Source organism: Oncorhynchus tshawytscha, linkage group LG27 (assembly GCF_018296145.1).
Source record: "Oncorhynchus tshawytscha isolate Ot180627B linkage group LG27, Otsh_v2.0, whole genome shotgun sequence".
NCBI lineage: Eukaryota > Metazoa > Chordata > Actinopteri > Salmoniformes > Salmonidae > Oncorhynchus > Oncorhynchus tshawytscha.
The window spans coordinates 6,616,551-6,636,743 of NC_056455.1; the positions used below are offsets into that span (position 1 = coordinate 6,616,551).

Genomic DNA, 20,193 nt, shown 5'->3' on the forward strand with positions numbered 1-20,193 from the left:
CAAATTATGGTGGAAAATAAGTATTTGGTCACCTACAAATAAGCAAGATTTCTGGCTCTCACAGACCTGTAACAACTTCTTTAAGAGGCTCCTCTGTCCTCCCCTCGTTACCTGTATTAATGGCACCTGTTTGAACTTCTTATCAGTATAAAAGACATCTGTCCACAACCTCAAACAGTCACACTCCAAACTCCACTATGGCCAAGACCAAAGAGCTGTCAAAGGACACCAGAAACAAAATTGTAGACCTGCACCAAGCTGGGAAGACTGAACCTGCAATAGGTAAGCAGCTTGGTTTGAAGAAATCAACTGTGGGAGCAATTATTAGGAAATGGAAGACATACAAGACCACTGATCATCTCCATCGATCTAGGGCTCCACGCAAGATCTCACCCCGTGGGGTCAAAATGATCACAAGAACGGTGAGCAAAAATCCCAGAACCACACGGGGGGGACCTAGTGAATGACCTGCAGAGAGCTGGGACCAAAGTAACAAAGCCTACCATCAGTAACACACTATGCCGCCAGGGACTCAAATCCTGCAGTGCCAGACGTGTCCCCCTGCTTAAGCCAGTACATGTCCAGGCCCGTCTGAAGTTTGCTAGAGAGCATTTGGATGATCCAGAAGAAGATTCTCCCAATGTCATATGGTCAGATGAAACCAAAATATAACTTTTTGTTAAAAACTCAACTCGTCGTGTTTGGAGGACAAAGAATGCTGAGTTGCATCCAAAGAACACCATACCTACTGTGAAGCATGGGGCTGTTTTTCTACAAAAGGGACCAGGACGACTGATCCGTGTAAAGGAAAGAATGAATGGGGCTATGTATCGTGAGATTTTGAGTGAAAACCTCCTTCCATCAGCAAGGGCATTGAAGATGAAACGTGGCTGGGTTTTTCAGCATGACAATGATCCCAAACACACCGCCCGGGCAACGAAGGAGTGGCTTCGTAAGAAGCATTTCAAGGTCCTGGAGTGGCCTAGCCAGTCTCCAGATCTCAACCCCATAGAAAATCTTTGGAGGGAGTTGAAAGTCTGTTTTGCCCAGCAACAGCCCCAAAACATCACTGCTCTAGAGGAGATCTGCATGGAGGAATGGGCAAAAATACCAGCAGTGTGTGAAAACCTTGTGAAGACTTACAGAAAACGTTTGACCTCTGTCATTGCCAACAAAGGGTATATAAAAGTATTGAGAAACTTTTGTTATTGACAAAATACTTATTTTCCAGCATCATTTGCAAATAAATTCATAAAGAATCCTACAATGTGATTTTCTGGATTTTTTTTCTTCTCATTTTGTCTGTCACAGTTGAAGTGTACCTATGATAAATTACAGGCCTCTCTCATCTTTTTAAGTGGGAGAACTTGCACAATTGGTGGCTGACTAAATACTTTTTTGCCCCACTGTACTGCCTCTCTTGAAAGGTCCTTCGCTACTTGACTATCGACCCACATAAAAATTGTCTGTACTGTCTAAGGTATTGGAGTCCTTAGTTTGTAGGCAGCTGAAGGCCTACCTCCAAGAAAACATCTTAAATGGAATGCAATCAGGTTTTAGGTCTGGCCACCACTGTTTCAGCAACATTGAAGGTTTTAAATGACATCCACTGTGCTCTTGACAAGAAGTTATATTGTGTGTGTCTGTCTTCATTGAGTTGTCAAAGGCATTTGACACCGTGAACCATGCTGTGTTAGTGCAAAGCCTAAAATGTAGAATTACTGGGCATGCTCTAGATTGTGTACGATTTGATAGGTAATTTATAAACCAATGTGTAATGGCGGATGGTTATAAATCTGAGTCCATTGAGTTGTGCTCAGGTGTTCCGCAAGGTTCTATTTTGGGCCCACTGTTGTTCATTTTGTATACCAACAACATTGGGGAAAATATTGAAACGGCGCATGTTCATTTTTATAACATAATACCACAGAATATGTATGATTTAAAGCTGGTTCTGAATTCAGGTAAAACTAAATGCATGGTATTTTCAAATGCCAGACATGTTACTAATCATGTCATTGCGACATTGGCTGTACATACTACAGTGCAAGTCAAAGTGTACAAATATTTGGGTGTGTGGGTTGATAAGCTGAGCTTCACTGTGCATGTAGAGAACTTGATAAGGAAGCTCAAACTGAGAATACGTTTTTATTACCGGCATAAGGCTGTTTTTTCTCTGGAGACCAGGAAGGAGCTGGTACGATGTACATTACTGGCGGTTTTAGATTTTAGTGATGTTATATACACTGCTCAAAAAACTAAAGGGAACACTTAAACACCACAATGTAACTCCAAGTCAATCACACTTCTGTGAAATCAAACTGTCCACTTAGGAAGCAACACTGATTGACAGTAAATTTCACATGCTGTTGTGCAAATGGAATAGACAACAGGTGGAAATTATAGGCAATTAGCAAGATACCCCCAATAAAGGAGTGGTTCTGCAGGTCGGGACCACAGACCACTTCTCAGTTCCTATGCTTCCTGGCTGATGTTTTGGTCACTTTTGAATGCTGGCGGTGCTTTCACTCTAGTGGTAGCATGAGACGGAGTCTACAACCCTCAAAAGTGGCTCAGGTAGTACAGCTCATCCAGGATGGCACATCAATGCAAGCTGTGGCAAGAAGGTTTGCTGTGTCTGTCAGCGTAGTGTCCAGAGCATGGAGGCGCTACCAGGAGACGTGGAGGAGGCCGTAGGAGGGGAGTTCAAAAGTAACCGTATCTGGTTAAGCACTGCATCTCCTCATGGACTGCACCAGATTTGCCAGTTCTTGCTGTGAGATGTTACCCCACTCTTCCACAAAGGCACCTGCAATTTCCCAGACATTTCTGGGGGGGGGAATGGCCCTAGCCTTCACCCTCTGATCAAACAGGTGAGATCCGGGCTCTTCGCTGGCAATGGCAGAACACTGACATTCCTGTCTTGCAGGAAATCACACACAGAACAAGCAGTATGGCTAGTGGCATTGTCATGCTGGAGGGTCATGTCACTGCGTTGAGATTGCAGGCAATGACAAGCTCAGTCCGATAATGTGGTGACTCACCGCCCCAGACCATGATGGACCCTCCACCTCCAAATCAATCCCGCTCCAGAGAACAGGCCTCGGTGTAACGCTCATTCCTTCGACGATAAAACATGAATCCGAACATCACCCCTGGTGAGACAAAACCGCGACTCGTCAGTGAAGAGAACTTTTTCCAGTCCTCTCTGGTCCAGTGACGGTGGGTTTGTACCCAGAAATCTCTATTACAATTACTCAAACATACAAGTATTTTATACCATTTTAAAGATAATCTTGAGGTTAATCCCACCATAGTGTCCGATTTCAAATAGGCTTTACACCGAAAGCACCACAAACGATTGTTAGGTCAGAGCCAAGCCACAGAAAAACAGACATTTATCCAGCCAAAGAGGAGTCACAAAAAGCAGAAAGAGAAAATTAATCACTAACCTTTGATGATCTTCATCAGATGACTCATAGGACTTCATGTTACACAATACATGCATGTTTTGTTCGGTAAAGTTCATATTTATATCAAAAAATCTCAGTATACATTGGCGTGTTACGTTCAGTAGTTCCAAAAACATCCGGTGACTTTGCAGAAAGCCACATCAATTTACAGAAATACTCATTATAAATGTTGATGAAAATACAAGTGTTAGACATGGAAATATAGATATACTTCTCCTTAATGCAACCGCTGTCAGATTTCAAAAAAGCTTTACGGAAAAAGCAAACCATGCAATAATCTGAATACAGCGCTCAGTCAAACAAATACATATATCCGCCATGCTGGAGTCAGAAATAACAAATATTCACTTACCTTTGATGGTCTTGATCAGAATGCACTCCCAGGAATCCCATCTATAGGATGTTAACATAAATCTTCAACAATATTCCTACAGGAGAATTCCTTTGTCTTCAGAAAAGCAAAGGAACGGGAAACCTCTCGTGTGACCAGCGCATGACTGCTGCCAGACCTCTGACTCAATCCCCTTTCATTTCAGCCCCACTTCACAGTAGAAGCCTCAAACAAGTTTCTAAAGACGGATGACATTAGTGGAAGCCTTAGGAAGTGCAAAATGACCAATATCCCACTGCATCTTCGATTGGTCGATTTTCAACTCCGTCCCCATCTCAGATTTCCCAATTCCTGGTTGGATTTTTCTCTCAGGTTTTTGCCTGCTATATGAGTTGTTTTACTCACAGACATCATTCAAAGTTTTAGAAACTTCAGAGTGTTTTCCATCCAAATAATACACATATACTAGCAACTGGGACTGAGGAGCAGGCAGTTTACTCTGGGCACCTTATTCATCCAAGCTACTCAATACTGCCCCCCAGCCATAAGAAGTTATTATCTACCGTTCCACAGGTGCATGTTCATTAATTGTTTATGGTTAATTGAACAAGCATGGGAAACAGTGTTTAAACCCTTTCCAATGAAGATCTGTGAAGTTATTTGGATTTTTACAAATGATCTTTGATAAACAGGGTCTTGAAAAAGGGCCTTTTTTTGTAGTTGTCGAGTTTACATCTACAATAGGCAACAAACCAAAAAATCCCGCACCCCCTTTCAAAAAAATAAATAAATAATAATAATAATAATTCCACTGTCTGACTGTAGCCTACAATATATTTTCTATATTTGCAGGTTAGGGTCAGGGCATCAGATTTTAGCAATGGGTTATTAGCAGTTGCGGGCGGGTGAACAAACAGTTGACCCACACCTCATGGACTTCGTGTAAAATACCATTCGAACAAACCACTTGTATAAGTGTCAAACCAAAATCAACAAAATCGTGATAACAGCATTTATTGTTTTTCCCTAATCAGTTATAAATTCATTGGACAGGTACAGCCCTGCAAATCATTACAAGAATCTGGAACAAAATAAGAGGGAAGATAACCTCAGCTACAAATTTGGTGTGCTGACAAAAAAAAGAGAGAGCTGTACAAAAAAAGTTATGCGAATAATAATAATAATCCAGGGCAAGATTTAGATGTAGTGTTTTGTAAATTCTTTTGTAAACAATAGGCATACAATATAGGAAGTAACAAATGTTACCTTGGAGACAATGAGTTGAACTGTAGACTGCAACACTGGCTGGCATGATTAGGCATTTACAGAACCCTAAAGCAATAATATACCCTCCTTGTCCAATAAATGTCATTAACACAATGTTTTAAAATAGCCACATACGACAGCATCTCTGCTCCATACATCCAACCTTTTGTCCTGTCCCTGCTTGTGTGTTTAGAGATAACGAGGTATAGAAAAAGGTCAATGTCCTTATTGTTCACCTCTCAGCCACCTATCCAATAAAAACAGAGCATGGTTGTAGTGGTCAGTCATTGTTCCCTATGATATTGCAACGTTACAGAATCATGAAACATGGCTGAATGACTGCAAGACAAAAAAGGGGCATAAGGAAATAAAAGGATAAATAAAAATAGAATATATATATTTAAAAAAAAGAAAGAAGTGTGACAGCATTTCTAGCACAAAAGGCCAGTTGTTGCTATGGAAGAAAATGCAATTGTTTGATTTACAAAAGTACATCAAATAAATTAAAGATTCATTGCAGGACCGCAAGAAATTACATAATCAAACGATGCATTAGACACATGCACAGAGAAATGTACATTTCATTTAGACAATGTGTACGTCCACAATGGCACCCTATTCTTCTATGGGCCCTGGTCAAAAGTAGTGCACTTTATAGAGTGCCATTTGGGACGCACTGAATTTATTTGTAGACAACATTTTCCAGGACTAGGCACCCCCATTCCTCATAAAATACCATTGTGGTAGTGCCAGCACACCAGAAACGTCTAATGCTTTGGGTTTGTTATAGGTATATGGGTTATATTTAATCACATGATCACTTCCTTACATGTTTTCCAGGCTGTCTCAGTAACAGGGGAAGAAATATTCAGCCACTTTTATACACTTAACTTTAAATTTAAATAGTAAAGCAAAGATGCTAAACAGAGTGGTGAATTACTTAACACGTTCACTCTCAATTTCACCGTTAATACATTTCCTTAAAACACCCCCCTCCCCCCATGACCTACACATGATAACATCCAGGAGATAATGCTAATAAAAAAACTCCCCAGCCCCCCTCCCATAAGAGACCATGTCATCCAAACTTAGGGCATCCCAACCAAAGCACCCCCTTCCCCTAACAATCCATTGCTCAAGTCTTCCATGATCTTATGGGGTAGTTTAGTTTATTCAATGAATTAAATGGCTCAAAGTGCTAATCGGACTCTTTTAAGGAAAGAAAAGAATTGAAGAGGAAGAAGAGGGGAGAAATATGAGGAAGGCCATTCCACAGCTGTCCAACAGCAACCTCTATTGGCCAAGGAATAGAGTCACTATGTTCTCCTCAAACTAACAAGGAAAACAATTTATACCCCCCCCACCCCAATTCCTCTACCTCACCTGGCAGTTCCCCAGAATGATTATAGCTGTTATTATACATGTATATATTGTTATAAATATATATGGCCCTTATTGAAAGAAAACATGAGTTTCACATTAACAAGAAAGTACCATAATCTCTATATAGCTAAGTGGAAAGTGTTCTCAGTGTAAGTGAACTGGCAGCAGCCTCCATTATTTGTTGCACTCATCAACCAAGGTATAAAACACAAGAAATAACCACACAAAGCATCCTCTTTGTAGTTGCAAATTTACACCTCTAAAATGAGTGCTCACTGCACTATACAATTTCCTCCGTTTACACTTTTTCCTGAGTAATACTTATCCTTGTAACAGACAATATCATTATTTATTTTTTGCTATTTCAGTTCTGGGCTATTTCCTGCCACCATCATTGTTATTCTCATTATTATGCTAGCTACAATTGTAAAGTTGATTGCTAAAACCCTTAAGCTCATGGGAGAAAAAAACAAGTTCATTGCTACTCTGTTTGCTTTTCAAAAAAAGGTACTTTTCATTCTAACGATTAACGAGCAGACCAAAAATGACAAGAAAAACAGACTAAATACATAGATATTTACTTAAAAAATATATCTTAAAAAATTGCATTTGAATAGTCCTTGAAGACCAGTCCTGGGGAGAGGGTTGAGGCATACACATAGCGGCAGTGTAATAATAATAATTAAAACTTCACTTAATAAAAATAAGAATAAAATAGGAGCACTAAACATCTTTTAGAAAATAAAATAAATGGACAAAACATGAAACTCCAACAGAATGCTGTCCCCTCCCAGGCCCTTATCTGTAGCTTTGGCTTGTTGGGGTTTTGGAACCTGTACTTACTGCCTCATTGACGTCGGCTAACAAACTAGTATACCCTGAGAATTCGGAGACTGGTGTCCTTATCCTGTGGTCCACCTCCCCGCAAGAGTCAGCGCCGTACGACAAGGCGCCGCGGCCGGCCGACTTGAACTGGGATCCAAAGGCCTGGGCAAAGTTCTCGATCGTGTAGGAGCCCTTAGAGGGGTCCAGAGAAGCCAGGTTCTGCGAGTCCTTCTGGCTGCCCAGGTCAGACGGGTTGATCTGGTAGGAGGAGGGGGAAGAGGAGGAGTGTTGCTTCTCCATCTGGTCGGTGAGCTCCTGAGAAGGGGTAAGCTGCTGGTGGGTGGCAGGCTCCAGGCTGTTTAGGTGGAAGCTGTGCTGCGGAGAGGAATCTGACAGCATCGCAAAGTGGGACTTTGGCACGGAGGAGGGCAGGGTGGGAGAGGCCACCGGCTGGCCGAAGCCACACTCCAGAGGGGACGTAGTGTACATGTGCTTGTCTGTAAAGAGTGGGTTGCGTTGGTGGGTGCTGGTGAAGGGTCCTGTAGCTGGGGGCCCGGGGCCCAGGGGGAAGCCTGTGTTGTGGCTGGTGCGTTCCAGGGCCTGCAGCAAGAAGCGGGAGTACTCGTGCATAATGACCGTCTTGTCTCCAGACGGGCTGGGAGAGTCTGCATCGTGGCTCAGGTCAGAGCCATCTGCTGAGACAGGGTGCAGCGCCACGTGCTGGTCACTGAGGTCAAAGTGCACGTCATGGTGTGAGCTGTCTGGTTTCTGGGTGTAGTGGTCCAGCAGGCTCTGCAGTACCTCGTCAGGGATCCCCGACCTGTCGTGCTTGTCCACGCCCATGGGGGAGGAGTCTAGCAGACTCAGGGGCGAGTCACTGTCCATCACACCTGAGACCACCCCCTGGATAACCGACTGCTGGGACGACAGGTGACCAACGTTGACCTCATAATCGTTGGTGCTGCTCCCTGCCACCCCGGCCCCTGATGCTGCACTGTTGGCTGCGTTAAGGTAGCGTCTCTTCTTGAGGAACTGCATGGCATCATCATAGTTGCTGCTGGTGGGACCCGATTTGGCCTCAGAGCCCTGCATGAGGCCCATCCCGACCATCCCAACACCCTCACCCTGCTCCATGGTGCCCTGCTTGGCCTGCCCCAAGCCCCCCTGGTCCAGGGCCTTACGGTTGGCCTTCTTGAAGGCCATCTTAGGGGCTCGGCCTTGATGCTCGTGGTGCATACTGGGCCCTGGCGGAGTGGACGAGGACACAGTGTGATTCTCCACGCTGTAGTCATGGAGACTGTAGCCTCCCGACGGCACCCCGTGGATGTGTGCTCCGCCAAGCCCTCCTGCTTCAGCCGGTCCCGCCGCTTTCTTCCTCTTACGCTCCCCTCCCTCAGAGTTTTTGGACTTGCCCCTCTTCCGGACCGAGGCCCCAGTGTTTCCCTGAGTGATTCCGTAGCTGCCCTGCCCCATGTCCTCACAGCCCAGGTCCAACATCCCGGGCTCCAGACCCTTCTTTATGGCTTCTCCACAGGTTCGCTTGTGCTTGAGTAATCGGTCTGTCCTAGAAAAAAACTGCAGGGCAGAGACCATAAGTAGGGTACAAATTGTAAACAGCAGAATGGGATAGACACGAAGACATTTCCATCCCGAGAAATATAACTTGTCAGGTCATGCCTCATGCCATAATGGAAGTGGGCATATTAGGATGCATTGTCCCCGAGGGGACATTTGTTTCGGCCATTCAAAAGTGCTGCTGCTTCCACAGGTTAAAAGCAGACATGCATCATAACCACTCCCCTCCCAACACATGTCAACCTATTTCAGTAGATTTTTCATGTGGAGGTCACTACCTGTTGGCAGGTCTCACATCTGTATGGCTTTTCTCCACTGTGGGTCCTCTTGTGTCTCTCCATGTGGTATTTCTGAATGAAGCGCATGTTACACTGGTCACAGCAAAAAGGCTTCTCTCCTGTCATGGGAAACATCACAGAAGATCTAAAGAAAAATAACCATCTACAAAACATAGGTTTGCTCATTGTGTCATCCAACTATTGGTGCACATTGACTGTTTGCCTCTCACGCGTCATTAGTGTGCTTGACGTGTGTGTGTGTGGGATGTATGACATGCCACTCACCGCTGTGGATCTTCTCGTGCCGCTGTAGAAGGTACTTCTGGATGAAACTCATGTTACACTGGCTGCACCTGAACGGCCTCTCACCTAAGGCAACACCACAGCCACACAGTAATGGTTACTAATTTAAATCCTCTGTCTGCCTAGTCTATTCAAAACTAATACTGCACTGGTTTAATTTCAAGGTTTCCTACAGTGACTTTGTGAAAAACTACCTTTTCCTAACCACACAATCTATTCCAAAAATTTCTGGAGATATTTTTGCTTTTATACTCTAGTGAGAAACTAACCGAGACCACACTGAATGCTAGAAATGAACAGACATTTTGATCAGTGGCCTAGGTACCCGTGTGAATGAGGACCTCCCATAACAATCATCTCGTTTGTCTATTCAATTCAACACAAATACTGAACTTCTTTCATTTGTGAAAGTGAAAAAATGTTCCCTCAAGATATAATTTTTCATTAAAAAACAAACAGAATAAAAATTAGCCTAATAGATCAGTCAGTAGGGTCCTGGGTACCTGTGTGGATGAGGACATGTCTGCGCAGGTGGTATGAGCTCCTGAAGGATGCGCTGCAGTGCTCACAGATGTGGAGCTTCCCGTTGGGCCACAGGCTGCCTCCATCTGCATCCAGCATCATTGATTGCTTTTGGACAAAAGAAGGTCAATTCAACTAACAAATGCAATTTAATTTATATAATGCATGATCGTTTCACTGAAGATAGAAACTAAGTTCAGGAAAAAAAAACACTGATGTAATGGATCCTAAACTATTGAAAAATGAATTATATCTAAATCAAGATAACTTAGGATGCATATCAAACACATACAACTTGAAAAGAAAGGACAGTTCACACACCTTAGGCTCTCCACGTTTCCTCCGGGGCTTGCTCTCTTCACCATTTGACCTTCGACCTCTCTTTCCTGAGGACTCCTTTCCTAACCGACTCGGCAGCTGGATGAGAAAAGGGAGGCGCAGAGTGAGCGAGAAGACTTAAATGAGCACTTGAGAGAATGGGAAGGGCCTAGTTCAGTCACATAGCCAACATACTGCATGTGTACACAAGACAAAAACAAACTCATGCAGCATTTAGTGAAAGCTCATTTCAGCCATTGCAGAAGGCTGCCTTGGGGAAGTGCCAGAAGGTAGAGTAATAAACCACATATTTATGGCTCCCCCTGTGCATCTCTCCAGACAGTTAAGCAGTCATTCTAATGGGAGAGCTGCTGTTAATTTAGGATGCATATCAAAATGGCCTATATAAAAGGGAATAGGGTGTCATTTGAGACACACTTAGAATCCCATAGAAAAGGCCTATGCTTATTAACTAGCAACTCAAGTGTAAATACAGACTCATTAATATTCAGCATGTTCACCAACTATGAAGAGCAATCTTCAAACAAAAGGGTCTGTGGTTTAGGAAAGGGACACTGGGATTTCAATTACACTTCCCAACACCATATGGATACTAAGAATATGGCTGTCTGAAATGGCATCCTATTTCCTATATAGTGCACTAATTTTGACCAACGGCCTATGGGCCCTGGTCAAAAGTCGGACACAGCCTATGAGTGTGGATGGGTGCATGTGAAAGACGGAGCTCTCAAATATCAACCAATCATTGTATTAGATCAGGGGAAAGGCTAGCAAAAACAAACCCGTCTCATTTCCGCAACCAAACGAGCGCAGGATCAGTGGGCTCAAAATGTCTGCAAGCTCACATGCATGTCATTATCCTGAAAATAATAGCACCATTTGGGGTGCTCCGACTGCACTCCAAATGAAACTACTCATAACTTTAGTAGGGAATCGGCTTTTTGAGTGGAGAAAAATGATTGTCTCCTCAGTAATATAATCATACATGTGAATAGATAACGCAGTTAAATAAAAGGTTAAATGAATAAAACATCTCAAAGTTAATGTAATGTATTCTCTAAGATGTCCTTGGATAAACTAATAAACCATATTTAGTGAGCAGGAAATTATATGTCTAGCTTTTCAATGAGCATGCCAAGTGCTGCCTAGTAAACCTCTGGAGTCTGGCTATTGTTAGGCAGAGAGAGAGAGCATGTGTGTAAAAAGACAATGTGTGAGTGCAAGCTCAAACAAGACGACCGTGTCCTTGCCAAGACTTTTCCATTCACACGGAGAGGCCCAATCTCAATCATTTTGAGAGGGACATATTTTGCATTTGATGCCTTATATTTAGGTCACCATTACTAAATCCTCCTTCTCCGCTGCCCCCACCCTTTCACACATTCCCTCAATCCATCAGTCTTTGGTGAGATTGGCCATGTTACAAGCCCATACCCCAAAAGACAGGTGGACATCTGTTCAACCAAACCTCCGGAGTAATTATTATAATTTTTTTTTTTTTTACTAATTGTAATGCTGCAGTAAATTAGACATTTCAATAGAGAACATTCTTTTATTTTTTAACATAACAAAAGAGGGAAATTTCGTGTGGGTCAAGGCCAGACACCATAGGCCGAAATTATATTTTTGCATTTACCTATCAATTTTGAGATTTGTTGGTATTTTGGGCCATTTAATATTATTATTTTTCAGAAATGTACATGTCAAACTAAACTCAGCAAAAAAAATAAACTTTCCTTTATCAGGATGCTGACTTTCAAAGATAATTCATAAAAATCCTATTAACTTCAGATATTCATTGTAAAGGGTTTAAACACTGTTTCCCATGCTTGTTCAATGAACCATAGACAATTAATGAACATGCACCTGTGGAACAGTCGTTAAACAGCTAACAGCTTACAGACGGTAGGCAATTAAGGTCACAGTTATGAAAACTTAGGACACCTTAGAAGCCTTGCTACTGACTCTGAAAAACACCCAAAGAAAGATGCCCAGGGTCCCTGTTAATCTGTGTGAATGTGCCTTGGGCATGCTGCAAGGAGGCATGAGGATTGCAGATGTGGCCAGGGCAATAAATTGCAATGTCCGTACAGTGAGACACCTAAGACAGAGCTACAGGGAGACAGGACGGCCACTGATCATCCTTGCAGTGGCAGACCACGTGAAACAACACCTGAACAGGATCGGTTCATCCGAACATCACACCTGCGGGACAGGTACAGGATGGCAACAACAACTGAGTTACACCAGGAACGCACAATCCCTCCATCAGCACGCAGACTGTCCGCAATAGGCTGAGAGAGGCTGGACTGGGTGCTTGTAGGCCTGTTGTAAGGTAGGTCCTCACCAGACATCACCGGCATCAACCTTGCCTATGGGCAAAAACCCACCGTCACTGGACCAGACAGGACTGGCAAAAAGTGAGTCGCGGCTTTGTCTCACCAGAAGTGATGGTCGGATTCGCATTTATCGTCGAAGGAATGAGCGTTACACCGAGGCCTGTACTCTGGAGCGGGATCGATTTGGAGGCGGAGGGTCCGTCATGGTCTGGGCCGGTGTGTCAGAGCATCATCGGACTGAGCTTGTTGTCATTGCAGGCAATCTCAAAGCTGTGTGTTACAGGGAAGACATCCTCCTCCCTCATGTGGTACCCTTCCTGCAGGCTCATCCTGACATGACCCTCCAGCATGACAATGCCACCAGCCATACTGCTCGATCCATGCATGATTTCCTGCAAGACAGAAATGTCAGTGTTCTGCCATGGCCAGCGAAGAGCCCGGATCTCAATCCCACGGAGCACGTCTGGGACCTGTTGGATCGGATGGTGAGGGCTAGGGCCATTCCCTCCAGAAATGTCCGGGAACTTGCAGGTGCCTTGGTGGAAGAGTGGGGTAACATCTCACAGCAAGAACTGGCAAATCTGGTACAGTCCATGAGGAGATGCACTGCAGTACGTAATGCAGCTGGTGGCCACACTAGATACTGTTACTTTTGACCCCCCCCCTTTTGTCTGTTGTTGAATCTTGTTATGTTCATACAAATATTTACACGTTAAGTTTGCTGAAAATAAACGCAGTTGACAGTGAGAGGACATTTCTTTTTTAGCTGAATTTAGATAAATGTATATTCTTTAGTTTATCATACTAGTCATCAACATAATTCATTTTAACCACTTTAAAATGCACATAATCATTTCAAAGCTCACTACATTGAATTACACAATTTAAAAGTACATTTCATAGAGAATGTTACAAACTGGTCTATTTAGTAACTTACTTTGGAGATGGTGATTGGGTCTAAATAGGCCTTTGACAGCCTAATTTCACTGTACTTTTCTTCAACTGCCATTTACTGAAAGTCAGACCCTTCCCACACACCAAACAACTCATTTTCCTCAGCTTCAGAAGCATCTGGCTTCACCAAATTCTGTATGGTTATGCTTAGGTACAGACTTGCCCAGAGGAAATTGAGGATATCGTGTCAATTTTTTCTTCTGGGTAAGATCTTGTTGGGAAACATTTGCCAAAAAAGCTTTTTACCTACATCTATGTCTTTAGTATTTTACAGATAGAAAGATGAAAAAAGTATTTACCCACAATTTGCTCTGGACAAGTCCGGTCATGGAGTGTTAAAATGAAACCAAAATATTTAGACTGACTTCATCCAGTGTCCAGAAAAATGTATTTGCGTGATATGCAATCATGTGCATATTTAAATATAATATGTATGAAAATGTGTAATACCAAAAAGTTATTTGTCTACATACAACCGGTAAAGGTTGATGGTGATACAAATATGATTTTTTAATTTATTTTTTAAATCCCTATTATGGTGTGGTGCCTTGCCTTGGATTCTCTGGTTTAAAGAACATTACAGTCTGGTTTCCCAGACACAGATTAAGTTTAGTCCTGGACTAAAAAGCTATTTCAATGGAGAATCTCTGTTGAGAAGGCTTTTTAATCCACAACTAGGCTTTGTGTGTGTGGGAAACCAGCCCTCTAAGTATTGATGTGTCAGAAGGCCTTACGTTGCCTAGGCTAAGGTCATGCACCAGCAGATTCTGGTGGTTGCCCATGGACACCTCCAGGAGCTCTGTGCTCTTCCCCGGGCCTCCAGGGTACAGCGGCTGACGGTAGTCATGTTCTGTAATCTTCTCCTGCTTGATGTCCATGGCATGGACATAGTCCCCCACCCCGCCATACTCCACCAGGCCGCCCACCCCAGCCATGCTGCAGTCTGGAGAGTCCCGCTCCTTCTTCAGGATCATCTCGTGAGGGCCTGGCAGGTCCTGCATAACAGACTGGGTGGCCAGCCGGGTGAAGCTGGTCACTGGGGGCAGGTGACTGAACATGATCATGCCAGGGGAGAAGTTGGAGTCCATGCTCCCATTGGAGCGCAGGAAGTCATTACCTAGTTTGTCTTGAATGATGCTCATGATGAACTTGGTGGTGGGCAGGTTCAACTAAAGGGAGCCAACCGGAACCATCCTGGGAAAGAAAGAGCAGATGCTGAAGTACAATGCAACTTTATAGCGAACGGAAATGTGTATTCTGCTCTAAAAACGTGTTTCTCCCCCCAGATAGCATATGTCGCACAGACACAGCTGAGAGGAGAGCAGGGTGAAGCTGCAGTGCAGCACTCCTGGATGAGTGGAAAATAAACATTAACATCTGGGTGGCCTTTCCATCAGTGATATATGATGGTTTGTTTTTGGTTTACATGTGCTGCTGACACTAACTCACATGAAATAAATTAACTGTCCAGACAGACATTGACTGGATGGGCAGCATTGTTACAATGGGCTGTCCCTGAGGAATCAGTTTCATGCCCTCTGATCTCCCCATCAAGTGCTTAGCCAGATTAATAATAAGGGTTTGTGGGTCAACAACAAACAGCCACAGTCTGGAGTCTGACTTGTGTGAATTATGGTACCCTAAAAACAGGCTATTTTTTAGAAAGTCTTCAGTCAACCTCAGATGTAGCTGAATTAACCTGGGTAAAAGGTATAGCCTATAATATGTTAAACCCTGACGTCCTATGAGAGAGCGGAATAAACCTGAAGCGGTGTGTTAATCTGTCATCCTATTTGAGGACTAGGCTAATTAACTAAAAAAGGCAACAGCCCAGTTAGGTTATACAGGTAAAGGGAAGGTCCATTTCTGTATTTTAATCTGTGACTACAGGTCGTCATCATCATAGGACACCCATCAAACATGGGCTTTAAAGTTAAAGAACCAAGCAAGAGTAGCCAGTACTAGCCACTGAAATACTATCAAGAAACAAAAAAAAACTAATAACATGGGTATACTGCCAAACGTTGGCTGTTTAATATACTTGTCTATAGCTACAGGAAGATTAGGTTGATCTCACAAAATTATCACTTTTCTAAGTTACCATCATAACGCGACATTTGAGATGACTGAGGTTAGTCATGTCTCAGCTGCTGTGCTATTTTACAAATGTAACGAGGAATGACAGAGGATTCCAAAAGGCAAAATCAAAATGGAGTTTTTGGAATAAGAAGAACAACATCATCCAAACCAGTGCATCACCTTGAGGAAGATATCAGTGGCACTGATAGCTTAACTCGGTGAAATAGCGATAACAAAATATAAGCAGCAATTTCATAATTTAACATTGTCCAGACTACCATTACCTAGCCAGTTTCTTGTATTCAATTGAATTACTTTACAATATAGTGTGTTTTCATTCACAAAACACGGTTAATTTGAATAGCTTCAGAATTCACGTGTAACTTAATCGTGTCTCTGAACTTCATTGTCTCCACCAGCATAGCTAGCCTAGCTCGATTGCAATTTCATTGGATGAAACTTGCTAGCATGCTGATACCAAATAAAGCTAACAGCTAGCTAACAGATGCATATGTAACATGCTACAGTAAAATGCTATGTAATTGTAAGAAAGCGTTAGTTGAAAATTAAAACGAATTCAGTGGTAAAAAAAAGAAGAAGAAAGTAATGACGTAGGCGGCAAATCGGTTCCCAGTGCTAAACTGTGATTTATTCATCGAGTGTCACTCACTTGGGCTAGAAAGACCGCTAGCTAGCTACTGCTAACGTCTGGCTAGCCACCAAGCAATTAGCCATTTGGCTAACCAGCCTGCCAGGCCCTTTGTGATGCAGGATCATGCAATAATTAGCTAATATGGCCATCAGCAGAGAACAGTAATACTCGGTAAAAATTAAATTAAGACCATAGAATGAATTTAATATTACACCAAACATGTGAGGATCTGCCGTTTTCGCCTGACGTAGTCCTACATCGATTCCAAGGTATGGAATTAATTCTAAAATCATTTTGATTGACAAACTTGCGAGTCGGCGTATGCACGCGCAAGATATTTTAGACAACACGGTGTGTCGTCATTCGTCAACATATTGTGAGCGCTTCGTTTTCATTTTCCGGTTCTGAAATACATAATACCTGGCTAACTAATTAAACCAGTTGATATAAACTACTTGAACCTCTAACAGGCATTGGGTGAGGACTGAAATAAACCATAACTGAGCATACGTGCGACGTACCCATAACAAATGGCCCATGCAACTCAAGCGAACAATTGATGATGCTCGGCTCCAGCAACGGTATGCTATCTAGCTTTGTTGTCTGTCCCACACTCTTGCCTGAGTTTCACATATTTAAACTCGCCCAAAATATATATTTCCTTTTGTCTTACCAGTACATGACCACCAATAGCTCTTTCGGCTGGTTTATTTCACCTTTGGTCGTCCGTTTCAATCTTTAGAGCCCAAACATTGTTCTCCCGCAGTGGCTGTATTCCTTCATTTTGTCTCAGCGCGGTGAATTATGGGTATAGCGGACGGGTCCTGCGAAGAGTCACAGACACTCTTGATCCGGGAGCACTGGACCGGGAATTAACACGCAGTGCGGGGACATATGCGTTAACATTTTGAACGACACTGTTGCCTACGTACACCAAATTCAACAGAAATATAAGTGTCGTTTGCATAACTGAAGGTGCTGTGCCATTTCATTAATTTTATGTGTGTTAGCATAATTGATAGGCCTAATGCCTTTTAACTACCTAAACCAGACTAATAATCAGATTAAATTTAGAATACAAAAATGGAATGTTATGAAAACGCTATTATCAGTTTATAAACGGGTGTGTGATTGGTTGTAGTTGCCTATGTGTAAATCAAATATGAAAGACACTGAAATAATAATGTGCATTGTTCCAGGATACCCATTGATTCTTGTAGAATATTACATGCCTTGGGAATTTAGTACAACTGTCTATCATAAACCAAAATCTTAGGTTGCATTACTCCATTCGTTGTTTATCCTATGTTAAACCAAACAAAATGGTAGGGTCAGGCTTTTGAAATTACAGATTGGGAATGTAACATTTAGGGTAGACTATGCATCCACAATATCTAATGAGTTATTTCCTGAAACCTAGGTAAAAAGAAGTCTGACAGTGTGAATAATGGTTTCTTAAAACTATGTTCCAGCCTTGAGGATATTATGCCTCCCTCATTGTGTACACGTTTCAAAACTGTGACTGTCCCCCTGGGTCCCAATTACTGAAGAAATAGGACACCTCACCAGCTCTTAAAAGTGTACATTGACAGAGCTATGCTATTCAATGATACTGTGCTGCATGAATATTGTGGCATATATAGCACAAGGTAAATACATTCCTGAAATAGCTTCGGACTAATTAGTCACAATGGTCAAGTCTCCTGTGAAGAGAGCGACCCTTAAAAACAAGTAAAATAAAATAAGAAAAGAGAATGAGAGAGGGAACAAGAATAGCCTACTAACAACAAACGTCGAACGAGCCAAGGGAGGAACAATCATTAGAGACATTCTCTGAAGTGATGCAGAATCTCTGAATTGGATATGAATAAGAGCCACATTCATTCACATGTGTGAATGAATGTGTATATATCTAACCACCACTCATCAGACTTTATCCCCGTTCCCTCTGGTCTCAGCTGCACTCCTAATTGCCTGTGTTAACAACCCAATTAATTCAGAGGAGAGCATCATTGAAATGGAGACGGTATGAGTTAATGCAGAGGGTCAGTGGGCTGCCTTTTCATGTGTGCCCCACTGCCCTCCCCCGTCTTCTTAATATATTCCTGATAACAACCCATAATGCTGACAGCAGCTGTATATGTCAAATCACTTCTCATCTCAAAGCGTTTAAATATGCATTAGGACTTCTCTAATCATCAAATTCAGCAGTGTGACACAATGCTAGGCTGGGGTGCATATGGCTGCTGTGCAGAGATCTATGGGATGATCAGAGAATAGCTGGTGAGAATGTACATTTATGGCCATAGATTAAACATTCCTCTCCATTAAACAGAAAATTCATCATTCATGCATAGCAAGACACCTCTTTAACAGTATTAACATACGCTACGACCACATACTGATATTATATTGGGATTAAGACCAGTGGTCTAGTGGAGGATAACCACATGTAAATGCAGTTTACCCACCTTTTTTATGCTCTACAGTTTACCCAACCTTTGCGGAAGAATGCATTGAACGATATAGGAAGCTTTACTTTTCAGATTTCACCCACCTAATATTTTAACACTAAATCTCTGAGAGGAGGATGTTACTTGGACACCTATACACCATTTCAAATATTCCAAATGCGTCCACTAATTCCATCTCTTTGTTGGTGCATTTTGTTCTACTTGATTCTAATTATATTGTATTGAATTTAGCCTCTCTCCCTCCAGACAGAAGATCTTGGCTGGCAGCCCGGTGGACTGTCTCCTGCTCTCTGGCTGACTACTTCTGGCTAATGTTTTTATCTCTCTCACTCACTCACTCGCTCGCTCGCTCGCTCGCTCGCTCGCTCGCTCGCTCACTCACTCACTCACTCACTCACTCACTCACTCACTCACACTCACTCACTCACTCACTCACTCACTCACTCACTCACTCACTCACTCACACACACACACACACACACACACACACACACACACACACACACACACACACACACACACACACACACACACACACACACACACACACACACAGGACCACAATCTTTGAAAAAAGGGTTCCAAAAGGGTCCTTTGGCTGTCACCATATGGGAACCCTTTTTGGCTCAAGGTAGAACCCTCTGTGGAGAGGGTCCTACATGGAACCCAAAAGGGTTATCAGTGGTGTAAAGTATTTAAGTGAAAACACTTTAAACTACTACATACTGTAAGTCTTTTTTTGGGTATACCTTACTATTTTGGGTGTTCCTTACCTTACTATACCTTACTATTCATGTTTTTGACTACTTTTACTTTTATCTTGTACTCCATACATTTTCCTTTACACCCAAAAGTACTCATTACATTTTGAATGCTTAGCAGGACAGAAATATGGTCCATTTCACGCACTTATCAACAGAACATCCCTGGTCATCCCTACTGCCTCTGATCTGGTGGGCTCACTAAACACACATTTCATTTATAAAAGATGTCTGAATGTTGGAGTGTTACTCTGGCTATCCTTACATTTAAAAAACAAGAACACTTTGCTGTCTGGTTTGCTTAATATAAGGAATTTGAAATTATTTATACTTTTACTTTTGATATTTTTAGTAATTACATTTACTTTTGATTCTAAAGTATATTTTAAACCAAATACTTTAGACTTAAACTCAGGTATAATTTTTTAAATGTTCTAATGAGGTAGCTTTTCTTTTACTCAAGTATGACAATTCTGTACTTTTTCCACCACTGAAGGTCATACCTGGAACCAAAAAGGGTTCTTCAAAGGGTTCTTTTTTGGGGACAGGCAAAGAGCCCTTTCAGGTTCTAGCACCTTCTTTTCGAATAGTTTAGTTGCAGGGATTTTATCATTGTATTGTCAGTTCGAGTGTAGATAA

The 20,193-nt window shown here is 42.4% G+C and overlaps 1 protein-coding gene across 1 annotated transcript; it reads right to left on the minus strand.

The window, feature by feature from the left end:
• Positions 1–6,131: 6,131 nt before the first annotated feature.
• On the minus strand, positions 6,132–17,192 carry LOC112225954 (zinc finger protein 281). Its single transcript, XM_024390106.2, has 7 exons — positions 16,993–17,192; positions 14,323–14,782; positions 10,278–10,373; positions 9,938–10,064; positions 9,417–9,500; positions 9,132–9,250; positions 6,132–8,853 (listed from the first exon to the last, which is right to left on the minus strand). The coding sequence occupies exons 2-7, from the start codon at positions 14,728–14,730 to the stop codon at positions 7,252–7,254; spliced, it is 2,436 nt and encodes an 811-aa protein (XP_024245874.1). The 5' UTR covers positions 14,731–14,782; positions 16,993–17,192; the 3' UTR covers positions 6,132–7,251.
• Positions 17,193–20,193: the final 3,001 nt, after the last annotated feature.